The 21,021-nt window shown below is 38.7% G+C and overlaps 1 protein-coding gene across 1 annotated transcript in view; it reads left to right on the plus strand.

The window, feature by feature from the left end:
* LOC122800284 overlaps positions 1-21,021 on the plus strand; it is a 118,289-nt gene that overhangs the window by 55,002 nt on the left and 42,266 nt on the right. Inside the window, exon 4 of the mRNA XM_044069772.1 lies at positions 7,125-7,220. Coding sequence (XP_043925707.1) covers positions 7,125-7,220 — 96 coding nt within the window. The remainder of the gene's footprint in view (positions 1-7,124; positions 7,221-21,021) is intronic.

Here is a 21,021-nt window from a genome sequence, read left to right on the forward strand (position 1 = left end):
AGTTCTTAACCAGCTTGCAGTGCATCAGGTGTATCCATGAAGCTCATTCTGCTATCTTGACTGCAGTGAGTGTCGAAAGAAGCACCTGGTAGGGACCTTCCCACCTTGGCTATGACCAATTCTTCCGCTTGATGTTTTTGATCCACACCCAATCTCCTGGCGACACTGCCACTTCTGATGTCTCGGTTTGTTTTCTATCTGAAACAGAATTTGACTGCAACAGATGTTTAGAATTCAACAACTTTTTCATTTATTCAGCTAGTGTGAAATCAGCTTCCAGGTCTGAGGACATGAGAAGTTTCCACTGGGGTGTATAATAAGCCCTTCCAAATAGTTTTTCAAAAGGAGCCAATCCTTTTGCTGTTGGAACAGTTCTCATGCTCAACAGTGCCAGGGGTAAACAGTATAACCATTTTTTTCCTGTCTCAGCTATTCATTTTGTCAATTTGTTTTTTAGTATACCATTATGCCTTTCATCTAGCCCTGCAGATTGCGGATGGTATGCACAATGATTTTTTAAAGAAATACCAAAATGATTACTTAACTGCTGTATGGTTTGATTTACAAAGTGTGTACCATTGTCACTGTAGATTCTTTCTGGAATACCAAATCTAGGAATGATTTCCTTGACAAGTACTTTTGCCACCGTAGCTGCATCTGGATTTTTGGTTGGAAAGGCTTCCACCCATCTGGAAAACATATCTACAATGACAAGACAATACTTTTTATTTTCACATTTGTTCAATTCTATGAAATCCATACAGATAGTGTGAAATGGATATGGTGGTGTAGGGAAACTCCCTTGCTTGGGCTTTATCGCCCCTTATGCATGATGTTTGTTACAAATCTGACACATCAAACAAAATTTTTAGAGTAGTTTGTAAATCCGTACATTGTGAATACTTGGTTCACCAGCTGTGCCATTCCCCCCTATTGAGACATGGCACTGGCCCTGGCTCAGTGAAACAAATTAGAGGGTAGTATCGGTTTTCCTTCTTTAGAGATGTACAGCCCCTTTTCGAGGATTGCCCCCCATTTTATCCATTGTTGTTTTTTAGCTTGTATAGAGAGTGTCTGCATTGTTTTTAACATGTCTAAATCTAAAGTTTCAGAGGGTTGTAATTCCTCATTTAAAAGAAATACTTCTGTAGCTGCTTGTTTTGCAGCTGTGTCAGCTCTTGCATTACCTTTTGAAATTCTATCTTGTTGCTTGGTGTGAGCTGTGCATTTACAAATGGCTACTTTCTGAGGTAACTGAATAGATTCTAAAAGATCTAAAATAAACTGTGCCTGATTTATAGGTTTGCCAGTAGATGTTATCATTCCCCAGTTTTTCCACTGTTGCGCAAAAACATGTACAGTAGAAAAAGCGTACTGGCTATCAGTAAAAATGTTTACACATTTACCCTTTGCTAAGGTACCTGCTCATGTCAGGGCAATCAGTTCTGCTGCCTGTGCAGATAAGTTGTGTGGTAAAGATTTTGCTTCTGTAATCTCAGTATCACAGACTACTGCATATCCTACTAGGTTCTGTCCTGCAGGATCACTTCTGCACGAGCCATCCACGTAGTATGTCACCTCGGCATCATCCAAGGGGACATTCGTGAGATCTTTTCTAGGTAGTGTCTTTTGCTCAATTACCTGCAGGCAGTGGTGCGGTGCACCGTCTTCAGGGGTCGGGAGCAGAGTAGAAGGGTTTAAAGTCGTGCATTGTTCAATTGTCATATGAGGTTGGCTCAACAATATGGTCATACAGGAAAGATGCCTAGCAGGGGAAAGATATGCTACCTTTTCTTGTAGTAAAACAATCGTGACTACATGAGGTACTCTCAAATTGAGAGGGTGGAATAAGACTACTGAGGCTGAAGCCTGTACTGACATTGCAGCTGCAGCTACTGCTTGTACACAGTGAGGTAGGGACCGTGCCACTGGGTCTATGGTAGTTTGGTAATCCCAGAACTAATGAGGACGCTATTAACTGTTTTAGTTTACAGAAGGTAGATTCTGCCTCTGGTGTCCATTGTAACAAATCCTGCACTGCCATAGGCTTCTTATATATAAGATCAGTCAGAGGTGAAGATTCCAAGGCATAGTTTGTAATCCAGCTCCGGCAAAAATTAGTTGTACCCAGGAAGGACATAATTTCCTTCTTGGTAGTGGGTTTTGGTGCTTGCAAAATTGCTATTTTTCTGTCCTCATCTAATGTTGTACCTTCCTTGGATATTACATATCCTAGGTATTTGACCTTTTTTTCCAAAGCTGCAGTTTATTTTTATTTACCTTATGTCCCTCAGCGGCTAAAAATCGTAAAAGTGCTATGGTATCTTCTCTACAATCCTGCTGGGTGGGGGCCGCCAGCAAGATGTCATCAACATAAAATAAAATCTGACTGCCGCTTGGTGAGGTGAATCCCACCAAGTTGCTTGCCATTTCTTGTGAGAATATCATTGGACTTTCACAATATCCCTCTGGTAGTCGCGTATATGTATACCTTTTCCCCTGAAATGTGAATGCAAACCAAAACTGGCTATCAGGGTGTATTGGTATTGCTGATGTCTACCACAGAAAAATACTTTTGTTGAGGTTTCAAATCATTTAACAGGGTGTGTGGATCTGGCACCGTGGGTGCCCTTGGTATTACTGTATCATTTACGGCTTGTAAATCTTGGACCATACGTCATTCTCCATTGGCCTTTTTAACTGGAAATAAGGGTGTGTTACATGGTGAATCTTGAGATTCTACTAGTATCCCTTCTTTAAGTAAGGCTGCTATAATAGGCTTTATCCCTGCCTCTGCATCTTTTCTTAAGGGATACTGTCTTTTTTGTGGTCTGAATGCTGACTTTGGCGTGATAGTAACTGGACCCGCTGTATGAATGAGTCCTACGTCTGATTTCCCTGTTGACCAGAGAATCTCTGGTATATTCTGTAAGGCATTCTCTTCCTCCTTTAATAGGAGTGCTAATCAGCTGTCCTTGCTAGACTGCGAGTGTACAGCTGAGTGGGTCTGAGTTATCCAATTCAACTTCTGCATTTGTATTCCCTGTTCTGACAGTTCTAATTCTGTCTGTTTCTCCCATCTCATGACTTTTTCTCCTAGGTCTGCCCATTCTATATTTCTGTCTTTGGTTAAACTAACATGTGGTAATTGATTAGATTTATAAAGTGCAAAGAACTCCTGGGGCAATGAACAGCTGGCTACACTCTTCCCTTCTGTGTCCCAGTACAGGTTACACAATATCAATCTGTTTGCATGATTCTTAAATAATTCTTGCTCATATTCCTTATCAGGTCCTGGTGTGTTACAATAATACAGGGAACAGTGCAACAGGTGTTGCTTATCAATGTCAAGGGAGGGGAAATTACTGATGGCTAGGTTCATTAACTCTTTGGTCACAGTCCCTGGACCAGTCGTAACCAAGTCCTGGCTGTACCAATAAAACATTTCACCCTCCGATTGCACTACAAAAGTGTTAGTTTGTCGCTGTTCTTCCATACCCTGCATGGTTGGGACTACTGCTATACCAAATAGCTGCATGAGGTCTCTGCCCAAGAGGTTTATTGGGCATTTTGCAGAAACCACAATTTTGCTTTTCTGTGTCAATCCTGAAACTGGATCAGTTATTGCAATGTTATGGGAGAGAGGCTCCCGATACAGCTGTCCATTAGCTGCTTTGACCAGTATGTAATCAGGTGATTCTGTGTTTTCTGGCAGTTTGGAGGGATGTATCAGGGTTCGTGATGTACTTGAGTCACACAAAAATTTGACTTCCCTGCCTTCTACCAAAAGTGTAACTTCTGGTTTCGTGTCTGCTAAATAGAGCTCCAAGCTCAATAAAGCTAGGTCTAATATTTCATTTTCTTCATTGTCATTAACTTCCTGCACTTCCTCTACTCCCTCTGTCACATCCTTTACTCCCTCTATCACATCCTCATTTGTCCTTTCTTTGCTAGCCCCTTCTAGTGATTCCTGACTACCATATAGTCAGTTCTCACCCACCTTGTCTTCCGTTGTTGCTTTCTTGTTTTTCTTGCAATCCCTTGCCAAATGTCCCTTTTTACCGTATTTGAAAAATTCTCTCCTTTTCATTTGCCCTTCAAAGTCCTCTGATTGCTGATCAGATTGTTTGTTTCCTTGTGAGTTTTTCTTGCCCTTTTTCCCGGACTGTACTACATAAACTTCTGCTCCATCTTCTACAGAAAATAATTGAGCTTTCTTTTTCTTTTTGCTATTAAAATGCCTTTTGGCATGCCTAGTATATTCAAGTAATGACTGTAACCTGCTTGTATGATGGTCTACCATGTGTTTCGTAATAAAACTGCTTATTGGTGCACTACTGCCCTTTAAAAATGCATTCTTTAACTGCTGTTTATATGGGGAATCTTGTGTTTGATCTTCAGGAACCTGCATTCCACAGTGGTTATTAAAACATTCTAACAATCTGGCATAGTACCGGTCAATTGTTTCACCTTCTTGTTGGATGCATTGATTAATGCAAGTCCAGTCTGCCCTAGGTTTCCATTTTTCAGAGATGTGGTCTGTAAGACCTTTTACTCTGTTGTCTAATTCTGTGCTGCTATGTGGGAGGGGTCTTTGTGCAGCATCACGGGGATTCCAGTTGCCACTAATCATGTACCAATTTGGCCCCACAATTTGTCTAACTACTTTTTCTATTTCTTCTATGTTTAGGTTATAACTTAACCTCATTCCTAGCAAATCTTCTGAGAATTTTCTAAAATTAACCTTTAGATAGGGAATTCCCTCAGTGGCTTTCTTGATATCTTCCGGAGTCCAAGGTCTATATACTAAAATAGTTGGGTCCTGATTGTCCTGATCTGCCTGAGGATTGGGTACTTCTATAAGTGGGCATATTTCTTCTTCTTCACCTATAGGTCATGAATTCTTAACTATTTGCCATAACTCAATGCCTTCTTCTGAGTTACCTGCTTTTGTTCGGGACCTGGTCTCGATGGGATCTCTAATTTTAGTCAGTTTTAGTTTCACAATATCTCTATCTTCAGTGACCACAGGATATCGTGGGGGTGGAATAACCTGTTCACTTGCTTCATATTCTGGTAAGGGAGGTGGAGGTGCTGATGCTATTACTAAGTTATTGTCCTCCTTATCTAAAAACATTGCTTTTGAATCTTTGTTCTTTTGCTCCCTACGGTTTACTTCCTCAAGCCACCTGTGTGCCTGAGGAATTCCTAGTCGATGTTGCTTTTTTACCCGACCTTTGAAATTGGTTTTGAGCTGTTTGATAAGTTTGATAAGCAAGGATTTTTTCTAATTTTCCATCAAATTCATATTTATTAACCCATTTTGAATAATATCTAGTATTGTCGGCGCGCTGCAACTGCATATATTTTGCATCTTCTGTTAACGGCAGATTTTGGGGTCTTTTTGTGCAATTATTACCCATTTTGTTCTACCCTTTGATCGTTACATAACTTCTCTTAATTTTTTAACGTGGTACCATGGATTTTGTTATAGTCTATTCAGAATGACTGCCTACTTATTCTGTTTCTCCTGATCTATGACAAGACAGTAATCTTTTTTGTCCCTGACTTGTAAGCAAAAAATACAAGCTGACAAAAACAATACACATCTAGTCCCTGATCTAAAACAGAAAACAGAAAAAAAGTAGATTCACCTTACCTGAGCCTACATGATTGATCACCAATTCATGGAGACCCGTCCTAAAGTCACAGATCAGAAAGTGGCTGGCCCCTTTTGAACGACAATTCAGTCAGAGGTCTTTCCATGTAAGAAGAACCAATTTGGTTTCTTCCCCATACAGTTTCAACCACCTGGCCATCTGATCCGAGGTGAAGAGAGGGTTCGAAGGACCAATCTGTAAAAGGAGAAAACTTCAAAGACCAATTCACGTTAGGTTCAAGCAAGGCACCCTTTATTACTTGCAGCAAGGAGACAAAGCATGTAGGCACAAGGTTTGCCTGAATTATTGGTGATTAGTATGTTATTCTTATACAGTTCTCTTCCTGTCACACAGAAAATTTTACTATTCTATTGCTGACATAGTTAGACACAGCTTTCTGTATGTTCTACAGAAAATGTTACTAGACTTACTGCTGACTAAGTTAGATTATCTGCTGTTTTGCAAAACATTTTGAGAAAAACAACCTGGCCTTGGGCTTATTTTAGCCCACCTTAACTTTTCAATTCTTCAGTTGTACTGTTCTAATACATGTGTTACATTTCGTCTAGATTCAAGGTACATTTCTAGCTTTGGTACAAGTAATGCTGACTATGGTTTAAACTTTCAAGCATCTATTGTTTTCTTTATCAAAGCTTCTACCAGCTGTACATTTTCTCATGGCATAAGCAGAAATGAAATATATTTGTTATGTCTCATGACATTAGCATAAATTAAATGTCGCTTGTTATTTTCATGACATTAGCAGAAATGAAAGGCCTTTTGTTAAGTTTCTAATAGCTGTGCAGATTCATGCAGTGTGAACAGAATAAATGTATTAACCCTTTTAAGCCTTGAATGCACTAAGCATGCATATTACTATTATATATTTTTCTAACAAATATATAAAACTGAGATGCTGCAGGCAGAGATTAGTGTACATCTTAGCTGCCCTTGATTTTGCAGAATGTCCTCGATTTGGCCTCATATATTTGTCCTGTGCTTTGTAAAATTGTTGATTTTCCTGTAAATCACTGATGATTGCAATCAATTAACAGTGCCAGACATTAGACTCTCCTAATTTTTATTTTTCAGAAAATACATCTTAATAAAAAAAAACTATTGTTCTGCTAGCTTTTAAAGTGAATTAGTGCTAAGTAATATTGTCCCTCATGCTGGGTCTTTGTACCCCCCTCCCCACAATTATTTTTGGATGAATCCAAAATTCTTGATCAAAGAGGTTAAGAGGTATGGATATTAGTAAGGATCCATGCAATGCTCTAATTCACCTTTGTCTTACCCTAATTTGTTCACTAACAGTATAAGGGAGATTAGTACAGGCATATGGCTGGGAATAAAGAATATTGTGTTGTGCAATGTATCCCTCTTAGAGCTGCAGTAGGGATCTTGAAGACAAGGCAATGGATTATTCCTTATAATAACAGTTGTCTCCCTTTGATTTTGTAGGAAAGCCACCAAAAGTATGGAATTATTTATTTGGTACTATTACAGGATTGCTGCTGTTTGCCTTGCTGATGCTGGGATTTTGCTGGTGCACCAGGGGTAAGTAATGTGCACTTTGCCAGTGTTGGTTATATGTAATATCACCTTGCACATATACAGGATGCCACATCTTCAAGTGGTATTAGTTCTGAAAGATTAGTAAGGTAGTTGGGTCAGCCACCAGGGAGACAGATCTAACTGAATCAGTATTATTAGCCAAGAAGAGCTGTGCACATAGAAAGGTTACTACATTAGAAATACAAGGCAGAGAAACCTTTGTTGTAGCATAATAATACAATTCAAGTAACCACAGTTTTGAGGGATGTCCCATATTTTGTCCTGTCCCTCAAGAATACAGTTTGTATCAAACACTGATAATTAAAGAAAATCTTTCAATAATTACAGACAGTACAAAGTTGTTTTTCAGAAAAAGAAATACAGTACAAATTATTTTATACTGTTAACTTTCTAAGTAAACATTTATCTTAAAGGGGTTCCTTGATTTGGATCTGTTGTCACTGTTTATTTTTTACTTCTGTGATTTTAAAGAAAAGAGGCCGAGAACTATGCCACAGACAACTAAAAATGTCAGTTTTTCACCACCTAACTGTAGATGATGCAATTATCACATTAAGAAGTCCAGGCAAAACTATTCCATGTTCCTGATGCATAGCCTCATTTACTGGTACAGGGGGCACATTCAGGGAACTGCTATGCTGCCCTGTCTGCCCCATCCATGTCACCCTGCCTATCCCATCCATGCCACCCTGTCTGTCCATCCACTCCACCCTGCCTGTCCCATTACCACACTTTGAAATTATTTTGATGTATTTGTGAAAATGATGAGTTACTTCCCTCCTATTACATAACTAGTTATTTCATAGCCATTTTTATGTATTCAGTATTAAGCAGAAATAGAATATCACCCCAAAAGACACCATTTTCAGAGAACACCTGAATAAATGAAATATACAACGTAACTGCATAGTAAAAGGAAGTCAACACATTTTTTAATGCTACCTTCATTTCCTGTAAAGCTACTGACTCTACATCACATGGCTATTCTTAGCTTACTAAATTCTACCACAACTGGAATTGTGGGATGCCTAGGACTCCTTTTTGTACAAGGTACTATGTGTCCCCTTATTTTGACATTTTATTCTCATTTAATTTTTTCCCATTGATCTCTCTCTTTCTCTTCTTCTGTCTCTCTACACTGGCCCGGAATGGCTGTACACAAAACTGCTTCCTGTATATGCATATGTTTAATATGTAGAAAAAATACAACAGCAGCATTGAACCAAACGATGTAATAGTTGAGCGCTTTCATCCGCTGATATAGCAAGACTTCATCAGAACAAGGAATGATACAAACAGTCAGCATAAATACCCATAAAAACATCAGACATATAATTGACCCAATTCAAGTGAAACGTGAAAAAATACATATTCAATGAAAAAGACATGAATAAATGTATACAAATGTTGTGAAACTCACAGTGTCTGAATATAAACCTTAGACTGTAAAAAACTTAAAATGTACTAAAAAATGTGTATAAATATGTCAAAAATGTATAACGTGTATAAAAATCAAATTAAATTGCATGCATAGATTTAAGTTTCAATAAACTAGCAATGGAAATAACATCATTAAGCCCAGGCAAACAAGAAGCATTACATTTCAACTGCCATCTAAGTTCCAAAATTCAAGGAAAATGTCACAAGACCCCCTCCCCCCTTGAATCTGTGGCTACATTATCAATAATAGATAATTTGAATCTATGTGTAGGAAAATTTTGAATGTGCCTATAAAGTGCATTGTGTTCATCCTTTTTAGAGATGTCATAATTGTGTTGATAAATTCTATATCTAAATTGCCTAATGGTTTTGCCAATGTAAAAACTGTCACAACATTGACATAAAGCAACATAAACAATACATATACTATCATTAAATCTCCTTTTGTGTTTGATTTGTCCAAAACCATAAATAAAACAATCAGTACCTTCAAGAATAAATCTACACTGTGAACACCGTCCACATTTAGGCATTTTACCCAAAGATACAGATGACAAAGGTCAATGTTGTGACTGTTTTTACATTGGCAAAACCATTATGCAATTTAGATATAGAATTTATCAACACAATTATGACATCTCTAAAAAGGATGAACACAATGCACTTTATAGGCACATTAAAAATTTTCCTACACATACTCTCAATTTTTCTGTTATGGGTAATGTAGCCACAGATCCAAGGGGGGGGTCCTTGTGACATTTTACTTGAATTTTTGGAACTTAGATGGCAGTTTAAATGTAATGCTTCTTGTTTGCCTGGGCTTAATTATGTTATTTCCATTGCTAGTTTATTGAAACTTAAATCTATGTATGCTATTTAATTTTATTTTTATACACGTTATATGTTTTTGACATATTTATACAAATTTTTTAGTATTTTTAAGTTTTTTACAGTCTAAGGTTTATATTTAGGCTTACTGTGACTTTCACAATATTTATATACATTTATTCATGTTTTTTCATTGAATATGTATTGTTTTCACATTTCACTTTAATTAACTGGGTCAATTATCTGTACAACATTTTTATGGGTATTTATGCTGACTGTATCATTCCTTGTTCTGATGAAGTCTTGCTATATCAGCAGATGAAAGCGCTCAACTATTAAATCATTTGGTTCAATGCTGCTGTTGCCTTTTTTCTACATATTGGTCATTTGTTTCATTTTTACTTGGTATATGCATATGTTTCATTATATGAAGTACAGATAGATTTTTTTTATCAAATCCATTTGAGTTTTGTTTGTTGCAAACTCCTAAATATATACGTATTGTTCTTTATATATTTAAATCAGGAATACTTGCTCTATTGATTGTAAAACCTCTAATGGTTTAGCTGCTGTTATTCATTCTTATGTTATACACAATTTAAATAAATTTCAGTGGCCGCTTGAATTTCAGTTCAACATTAATCTATTCAGAGGACCGGAGTTCCGCTGTGGCAACCCCTAACCGGGAAAAGCCAAAAATATTTTATTAATCTATTGCTAAAGGCTGCATGCACAGTATAAGTTGATGTGACAAAATTACAAAGAAAAAAGTAAAATATGATGCATGGAAGGAGTGAAGAATCAGTTGTAGATAAAGAAAGAGAGAAAGAGCTATTTAAATCAGAATCTAGATAATCTGTATGAATGTTAAGTCATCAGACTTCAACTGTTTAAACACAAGAGCCTGAAAGTGCATGTTACCAGACAAGGCACTTTCATTACTTATATTTCTATACTCCGGGGAAAAATAGATAATTGTGCAAAGGGAATAGCCCTACATTTATGTGTGTGAGTGATTGTGTGTTTTGCATGTGCAGTTTCTGTGTGTATTGTTGTATGTGTAGTGTGCCTGTGTGTGTTTGTGTTTTTTCACATGTAGTATGGGTGTATATTTTTGCCCATGTAGTGTGTGTGTGTGTGTGTGTGTGTGTGTGTGTGTGTGTGTGTGTGTGTGTGTGTGTGTGTGTGGTGGGTGACCCTCCAATAGTTAACATACTTAACTTCAATATTTCTAAAATGTGGAGAAAATATATGATCTTCAGTGCTGTGGTCTCAGACTGGAAGGCTGTTTTGCTGTCTTGTCAGCACAACAGACCTGCCCCTGACATGCCTTCTTCATTACTGCTCCTTGCCTAACATCTCAGATGGAAATGGTAGTAAAGCTTGTCCCCGCAGCACAACAGATCTTTTCATAACATCAGGGCATCACAGTTTGAGCAATGGTGTGCCCTAAAGTGCACCTTATGACCTGGTGTGCTTAATGACTATGATGAAGGTGTCTTATTAACCTTTAAACATGCTTTCTTCATATCTGACAATTTTAAGGGTTGGATTACTGGGGCAGAAAACCTTGACATTTGTAGGCTGATAACTTTTAAACTAAGTGCAGTCATAAGCCAATACAGGCACCATTACAGCTTCAGATGAAATGTCAGTAACAATGTGCTTTCATTAAGTTAATGGTGAAGGTTACAAGTTAAAAATGGAAGTGAAGAAAGTGTGGAAACTTGTTCCACATCTAATTCCATAGATAGTGAAAGCATTGTTAGCACTAGTGAGTTTATGGGGAAGGAGGAATAGCTGAGGTCTTAGGGTTTAGTAGAACAGGAAAATGCTATGATTATGATTTGGTAATGATATTCATACTGCAAGACTGGGTTTGAGTTCTTACATCTCTAGTTGCATGATTTAGGCTCCAAACAGGTCACTTGCATTGGACAGGAGAGCTTGGGTCATTTATGAAAGGAATTACATCTGGCTAGTGGGCTTACAGGGTTAACAGATGAGTAGAATAAACAATGAACACAGTGTGGGAAGAAAAAGGACACATGCAGCACCCTGGCTGGGTGAAAAAGAGACAAAAAGTGTCCTTGCAGCAATAGAACAATGAAACATATGTAGCATTCTTTAATTTGGAGAGGGTAGGAGTGCAGTGATGGATACCCCATTAACATTCATGTTATGGTGTAAGTACAATAAATGCACAGATGTTGCCTGGCAACACATGAAGTCTGGCACACTTGAAAATTAAAGCTACAGCTTGTATGAGGAGATATATTTTAAGACAGGCATGAAACAACTCCTTCACAAGTGAACCCTCATCTGAAGGGAATAGCATGTGAAATCACAGTAGATATTTAAATTTAGAATATTCTGATCATTAGATAAAAATAGAGGGATGTTGACAAATTCTAAGATACACGCACTGTGAAGCATTTGCAGAGTAAACAGGTTCATAGGGTGAATACTAGGCTGACTGACCTGAAGTGCTGTTTTAAGGCTAGCCAAAACCCAAGGTGAGACTCAAACCCTGTACTTTGTTCCTATGAATCAAAGACTTTAAGAATTATGCCAAACCTCATTCCCATTTAAGCTAAGAATGGTTGGAGAGTATGATCTTAAAGGACTGGGGATAAAGTGTAAGAGCCAAATCAAATGAACATGGTCTACATCTTGCTGATAACAAAAATCTGACCATATCAATTTTCACATCAGATGGAATATCTCAGACATAGAGTAAGATATTATGTGATACCATGTGTGATGGAATAGAGCTTCTCTGCTTAAAGTGATGAATGTTGTCACTTTTATTCTAGATCCTCAATAAATAAGGCATTGATTGGTGTTGTATGCTAAATCCTTCCTGAGCAGGTTACTGAGTAAGGCAATATGCTGGACTTTTATGCAGTAAAGTTCCAAGTGGTGCCTGCTTTGAGCTGGTATGGCTTAGATCCTCATGGGAAAAGGTACTAATTCATGTTATGAGCTGGTATTTGCTAGATTCTAATGAGTAACATATGAAGTAATGATTATCAGCTGGTAAGGTATAAAATGATGACGTATGCTGGCATGTGTGAGACCTTTATGGGGGAAGATACACACTGAGGACATGACCTGCCAAGAGACAGTACTACTCCATGTGTCAGTATGTGATGGATATTCAATGAGCTAAGTACTGGGCCATGTGTCAGTATGTGATGGATATTCAATGAATTAAGTACTGTGCCATGTGTCAGTATGTGATGGATATTCAATGAATTAAGTACTGTGCCATGTGTCAGTATGTGATGGATATTCAATGACTTAGGTACTGTGCCATGTGTCAGTATGTGATGGATATTCAGTGAGTTAAGTACTGTGCCATGTGTCAGTATGTGATGGATATTCAGTGAATTAAGTACTGTGCCATGTGTCAGTATGTGATGGATATTCAATGACTTAAGTACTGTGCCATGTGTTAGTATGTGATGAATATTCAATGAGTTAAGTACTGTGCCATGTGTCAGTATGTGATGGATATTCAGTGAGTTAAGTACTGTGCCATGTGTCAGTATGTGATGGATATTCAATGACTTAGGTACTGTGCCATGTGTTAGTATGTGATGAATATTCAATAAGTTAAGCACTGTGCCATGTGTCAGTATGTGATGGATATTCAATGACTTAAGTACTGTGCCATGTGTCAGTATGTGATGGATATTCAATGAGTTAAGTACTGTGCCATGTGTCAGTATGTGATGGATATTCAATGAGTTAAGTACTGTGCCATGTGTCAGTATGTGACAGATATTCAATGAGTTAAGTAGTGTGCCATGTGTCAGTATGCGATGGATAGTCAATGAGTTAAGTAGTGTGCCATGTGTCAGTATGTGATGGATATTCAATGAGTTAAGTACTGTGCCATGTGTCAGTATGTGATGGATATTCAATGAGTTAAGTAATGTGCCATATGTCAGTATGTGATGGATATTCATTGAGTGAAGTACTGTGCCATGTGTAAGTATGTGTGGATATTCAATGAGTTATGTACTGTGCCACATTTCAGTATATGATGGATATCCAGTAAGTTAAGTATTGTGCCACGTGTCAGCATGTGATAGATATTGAATGAGTTAAGTACTGTACCATGTGTCAGTGTATGATGGATATTCAATGAGTTAAGTACTATACCATGTGTTAGCATGTGATGGATATTCAATGAGTTAAGTACTGTGCCATGTGTTGTATGTGTGGATATTCAATGAGTTAAGTACTGTGCCATGTGTCAGTATGTGATGGATATTCAATGAGTTAAGTACTGTGCCATGTGTCAGTATGTGATGGATATTCAATGAGTTAAGTACTGTGCCATGTGTTAGTATGTGAGATATTCAATGAGTTAAGTACTGTGCTGTGTGTCAGTATGTGATGAATATTCAGTGAGTTAAGTACTGTGCCATGTGTTAGTGTGTGATGGGTATTCAATGAGTGAAGTACTGTGACGTGTTAGTATGTGATGAATATTCAATGACTTGAGTACTGCGCCATGTGTAAGCATGTGTGGATATTCAATGAGTTAAGTACTGTACCATGTGTCAATATGTGATGGATAGTCAATGAGTTAAGTACTATGCCATGTGTCAGTATGTGATGGATATTTAGAGTTAAGTACATTGCCATGTGTCAGTATGAGATGGATATTTAGTGAGTTAAGTACTGTGCCTTGTATCAGTATGTGATGGATATTCAATGAGTTAAGCACTGTGCCGTATGTTTTTATGTGTGAATATTCAATGCGTTAAGTACTCTGCCATGTGTTAGTATATGATGGGTATTTAATGAGTGAAATACTGCGCCATGTGTCAGTATGTGATGGATGTTCAGTGATTGAAGTACTGTGCCATGTAAAGGCTCTGTACGAGCACATCCACTCATGCATGAATCGTGCCATTCCAAATAGAACCAAGATGCTCCTCTCCAAAAAAAGAAGGCAATCTGGTGGTCCCCTGCTATAAACAAACTATACAACAGAAGGAAGAAACTGTTGCAGAAAAGAGGAAAATCCTAGGATGCAAAAAACTCCCTCACCAGGCTCAGTAAGAAGTTGAGACCCTCATAAAATACTCAAAAGCTAATTACGAAAATAAAATTGCCAAAGATTCCAAAGACAACCACAAGGCATTCTATAGTTATGTCAAGAATCTAAATGGCAATGCTCAAATCTGCTCTGAGCTACAACAGAATGGCATTAAATATACTGATCCCAAGGATATTGTCAATATCCTGGCAGATCAATTTAGTGCCAACTTCACCCCTCCTCTCACCCCCTAAAAGGCCCATCTCAATACCAAAAGATTGCCAAATTCCGGTAATCACAACCACACAGGTAGAAACCGCACTCTCAAAAGCTAAGAATACAGCATCCATGGGACCAGATGACATCCCAGGCTGTGTACTACATGAACTACAAAATGAACTGGCACCTCACCTAAGTGTCATGTTTAATCATAGCCTCATCTCAGGCTTCGTGTTCACTGAGTCGCGCACAGCTACAGTTATCCCACTCCACAAGGGGGGATCCACCTTGGATTCCGGGAACTACCATCCCATCAGTTTGAAAAGCCTGATCTGCAAGGGCATGGAATGCATTATCATGGAACTTATAAACAAAGACATTGGCAACCTTCAAACAGTAGACCCCACCCACTTTGGGTTCGTGAAGGGCCGATCTTGTCTCCTGAACCTGATTGACTTCTTCGAATCAGTGTCCAGAGCTGTGGACGATGGTAAGGCAGTCCACACAGCCTATCTGGACCTTGCCAAGGGCTTTGACACCATCCCCCACACTGGAATTATAGATAAACTTTCTAAGCTGGGCATAAATCCCTACGTCACTCAATGGGTTGCCAACTGGCTTACTGACAGAACCCAGACTGTAAAAGTAGCCAACTCTAAATCCAGCTCCAGACAAGTGACAAGTGGAGTACCTCAGGGTTTAGTCCTGGGACAACTCTTGTTTGGCATCTACTTCTCTGAAGTACAGGCCAACACTAAGGGACTCTGGCTAAAAAAGTTTGCAGATGGCTGCAAACTGGGAGCCATTACTGAATCCCCAAATGATGTCGATATTCTACAAAAGGGCCTTACAGAAACAGATGCCTGGTGCCAGAGTCATGGGCTCAAGCTTAATGCCAAGAAATGTATAGTTATCCCTTTTGGAAAAAATCATGTACCCATGAATTACCACATAAGCAGCAGTACACTAAACATCAAAAGTGTGATGAGAGACTTAGGGACACAGCTGGACAGTGGTCTCACGTTCGATAACCACATCGCCACAACAGTCAGGAAATCCTTCTATGTGGCACACCTCATCACTAAGGGCTTTTCATCCAGAAAAAAGGAGGTCATTGTTCCACTGTACTCATCCCTCATTAGACCCATTATAGAGTATAATGCCCCATTTGGTATGTACCTCACAAGACATCTGCAACAGCTGGAAAGGCCACAGAAATACCTCACTAAAAAAATCACAGGCCTAAAGCAGATGCCATATGCTGACCGTCTAAAAAAACTCTAGCTATACTCTGTGGCATATCGTCTACTCAGAGGGGATCTCTGCTTAACATACAAGGCCATGTCAAACCCTGAGCTGTTGGACATGCTCCACTTAACAGAAATCCCAATCCCTCAGAGCCACACGCTCCAGGGATCTAAACCTTGTCATCACAATGAACAAAACATGCTGGAGGGATAGGTTCCTGACCCAGAGACTCCCCATACTCTGGAATAGATTGCCTATACATGTCAAGCAGAGCGCCTCCTTGGCCATCTTCAAAAGGAACCTTGATAATTGGATGGGAGATAGGAAATTCACCCCGGGGATCATGTCAGTCACCCTGCTAGACAGGGGTCCAGAGAAGTAAATATTGTAGGAAGAAATATCCAGGGAATTGTTATGGCTAGGCTTGTATAGGCCCTAGGGCCGATAGCCTAGTATCAACCTATGAACCTATGAACCTATGTGTCAGTATGTGTGATGGATATTCAGTGAGTTAAGTACTATGCCATGTGTTAGTATGTGATGGATATTCAATGAGTTATGTGCTGTGTCATGTGTTAGTATGTGAATGATGTTCAATGACTTAAGTACTGTGCCATGTGTCAGTATGTGATGGATGTTCAATGACTTAAGTACTGTGCCATGTGTTAGTATGTGTGGATATTTAATGTGTTAAGTACCATGCCATGTGTCAGTATGTGATGGATATTCAATGAGTTAAGTACTGTGCCATGTGTTAGTATGTGATGGATATTCAATGAGTTAAGTACTGTGCCGTGTGCCAGTATGTGATGGATATTCAATGAGTTAAGTACTGTGCCATGTGTCAGTATGTGATGGATATTCAGTGAGTTAAGTACTGTGCCATGTGTCAGTATATGATGGATATTCAGTGAGTTAAGTACTGTGCCATGTATCAGTATGTGATGGATATTCAATGTGTTAAGTACTGTGCCATGTGTTTGTATGTGATGGATATTCAATGAGTTAAGTACTGTGCCATGTGTTACTATGTGATTGTGATGGATGTTTAATGAGTTAAGTACTAAGTATTTTTAAGCTTACATGTGGTAGATTGTCATGAGTATGAAGATAAGGGATGCCATGTACTAGTATATGCTGGATCCTTACTATGCGATGCCATGTGCAATGAGTTAAGTATCATACATCATGCTGGTATGCGCTGGATCTTCAGTGAGTAAGGTACTAAGTATTACTGCAAGTTTGCATGTGTTTAATTTACATGGGTAAGTTAAGTACTTTATGGGTAAGTTAAGTACCATACCTCAAGCTGGTATGCACTGAATCTTCAGTTAGTAAGGTACTAAATATTACTGTGAGTTTGCATGTGTTTAATTTACATGGGTAAGTTAAGTACTATATGGGTAAGTTAAGTACTATACCTCATGCTGGTATGTGTCAGATCTTCAGTGAGTATGTTAGTGATGTTTGCATGTGTTTACTTCACATGGGTAAATTAAGTACTATATGGGTAAGTTAAGTCCTATATCTCATGCTGTTATGTGCTGGTTCTTCAGTGAGTAAGGTACTAAGTATTACTGTGAGTTTGCATGTGTTTAATTCACATGGATAAGTTAAGTACTATATGGGTAAGTTAAGTACTATACCTCGTGCTGGTATATGCTGGATCTTCACTGAGTAAGGTACTGAGTAGTACTATGAGTTTGCATGTCTTTTATTTAAATTGGTAAGGTGATGACAGGTGCTATGTGCTAGTAGTACATGCCTGATCATCACTGACATACTCAGTGATGTCATGCTTCATGCTTGATCATCACTAACATACTCAGTGATGCCATGCTCTGGTGTAAGCTAGATCTTCATAGAATAAGATAGCTAGTAATGTCAGGTGTTGGTATAAGTTAGATCCTCTGTGGGTAAGGCACTAAAAGATGCCATGTGCTTTTATATGATAGATCCTTAATCTGCAAATTATCGAGTGATGCCATATTGTGGCACATGCTAGATCATCAGTGAATAAGGTACTAAGGAATACCATGTGATATGTGCTGGATCCTCAGTGAGTCAGATGAGTCATGCTAGTATGTTCTAGATACTTACTTTGTAACTACATTATGTCACCTGCACTTCTTATCACAAGACTAAGCCTTAAATAGCTGAATATCAGAAGAGTGGCACAGAAATCCTAAAAGTTAAAAAACCCTAAATTTCAGAATCATGTAATAATGCTGAATATCCATAGGAATGCAAATATGAAATATTAACTTAGCCACATGGAAATGAATGGTGTGACTCCTCTCATATTGGAAGCTGTGCTCTCTACATACCTTTAAGTATATGTTGTAAATATTTGGCTGTGCGACTGTAGAGTACAAAATGCAGCTGTGCTATCTTACATAGATATTAGCATTAAAACATGAGTGGATGAGGGGAGCGAGGGACATTTCCAGTGCTATCACCTTCAATAATTTAACTTTATGTCTTTTGATAAGGAGCCCACATCCTATATTTGCTATAACATCAGTGGCTAAGTTATTTGTGATGTCATATGCTGCTAGGTGCTTAAATGTGTGCTATTGTTGTTAGATCATCATAGACTAAGGCCCTGAGAAATTTTTAGTTCCTCACCAAGTAAATTACAGAGTGATGCTGGTGTTGGCATTTGCTAGATTTCCACTGAGTTTAGTACCAAGCAATGCCACGGGCTGCCCTTTGTTAAGTGATCACTAAGGAAAGCATTGTGTTGTGGGATATGTTAGATCTTCAATGTGAAAAATATACTGTGTTGTCATGTTTTGGGAGGTGCTAGATGCTCACCAAATAAGGAAATAAGTCACTCCATAATTTGGTAAGGGCTAGATCCCCACTGAGCAAGATACTAAGTGATGCCATAATTTGGAATGTGATACTAAGATGTGTTATATCTGCACTGACTAAGGTACTAAGAGGTGTCATAATTGGGTATGTGGTAGATCCTCACTTTTGAACATACTAAGTAATGCCATAATCTGGAATGTGCTAGAGCCTTACAGCCTAAGGTATTTAGCTAAAAGCATTGCTACAACACTATTTTTGATTGGATAATTGGGCTGGTTTCTGTTTCTCTGCCTTCAATAGCCAGTGTTTTAAACCATCTGTAGTTATTTGCTCAAGCTGTTCAAAGCTGCAGCACTCTGCTCTGATATTGGAAAAAGATAAGTGCTTATTTTCAACTTTTTCTGCACTTCTGTTTTACCGTGCAACTGTTTTTTTTTGTCCCACCCACCCACCTAGCTGTTGTGGTGGTCTTAAGTCTTGGCGGCTTTGAGTTGCCCACCTCTTGTATAAAGTTGATACTAGACACTCCCCCCAGTCATATTACATCAACTCATTCTACTGTTTGTAGTGAGAACTTGGTAAAGGCCCACCCCTTTAGTTTCTGAACCTTGAATTATCTCATTATCTTCTGTCTCTTCATTTTCTAGTAAAAGAATCTGTACCACTTTCTACTTCATTTTGCTGCTTGTGCTCAGGAGTTCAACTGCATTTAATTCGCCATATTTATTACTGCTTGTTGGTAGCCTCACTAAACTGAGTACAGTATTCTACTGAATTGCTGCTTTATTTGTGCTGTCTGTTACTGTTGTGATTTGTGAGACACTGTTTCAAATGAATCTACTGATTAACTATATTTCATTACTATCTACTGCAATTCATTACTGTTAACTGCATTTTGCTGCATTTTGTTGCCGTTTAACTGTATTTTTTCATACTGCGAGTTATATTCTTTTGACTATAACTGATTAATCTGTGCTTCATTGTGAGCTTTTTCTTACTGAGTTCTTAACCTTAAAATTGAGTAGCATAGTCTAGCTACAGGTCTGTGGCATCCAGAGCTTCAGCTGCATGGTTTTTAACCCTTTTTGAGGTATTCCAGCTACAAGTTTTCCCTTAGTAGCACTTGTGTTATCATCTAGTAGTACTACTCATAGACCTTCCTCCCTTTACCCTCTTAGCTCTTTCAGTTTCTGACAAATATGGATGGACAATTTCCTACATTTTCTCCTACCAGTCTGGTCAATATGGTCATCCTGAGACAGTGTAGCAACTGCCTCATGTACACAGACAACCCTCTACTACTGCCACCTAGGAACACAATTTGTGAGAGATGCAAATACATCAAGCACCAAGTGTCATCACTCTCTCCCCCACACACCATTATATCTGGTACTGAGAAGGTTGGCAACATGAACACCACACCTCAAACACCACCCACACCTACACAACACATTCAGGTCATGCTGCTAAACGCTAGGAGTCTAAACATGAAACTGTACTCATTGCAAGCATTCTTAACCCTAGAAGAAGCTGACATTTGTGCAGTCACAGAAACCTGGTTCAAAGCTGTGGAGAGCACCCCAGCCATACCATGTTAGTCATCCTTTCATTCACTCAGACCCCAAGCCGTGGGCAGCAAAACAAAAGGGGGTGGAGTTGCAATATATATAAAACATATACACACCTGTAGGCTGCTCAAACAGGAAATACTCCAGGTGCAGTTAACAACTGACAAGACCCCTAGTCAAATCATAGGTAGCTACAGGCCTCCAAATCTGACTCAAGATGCCCACTCCATCTATCTGGACCTCTTTGAATCTATCGAGATTCAACCCTTTACCCTGATCCTGGGTGACTTTAAATATCCAACCAAAGATTGGAAGAAATACTCATGCCAAAACACAAATGCCCACATATTCCTTGATTTTGTCAATACAAATGCATTGGACCAGTTGGTTGACACCCCCACAAAAGGTGAAAATATCTTGGAGTTGGTATTAACCAACATGAGTAACCACTGCAGCATTCCTACAGTGTCATCATCCCTGGTAAGATCCGACCACAAAGCAGTCACTTTTGAAGTAACCATCTATCCCGACCCCCCCCCCCCCCAGATAGGGTCAAACAAAAAAATCTTCTCCAATGCTGATTACAACCTCCTGAGGGAAGGTATAA

Source organism: Protopterus annectens, chromosome 4.part0 (genome assembly GCF_019279795.1).
Source record: "Protopterus annectens isolate FY-2018-M chromosome 4.part0, PAN1.0, whole genome shotgun sequence".
Classification (NCBI taxonomy): domain Eukaryota; kingdom Metazoa; phylum Chordata; order Ceratodontiformes; family Protopteridae; genus Protopterus; species Protopterus annectens.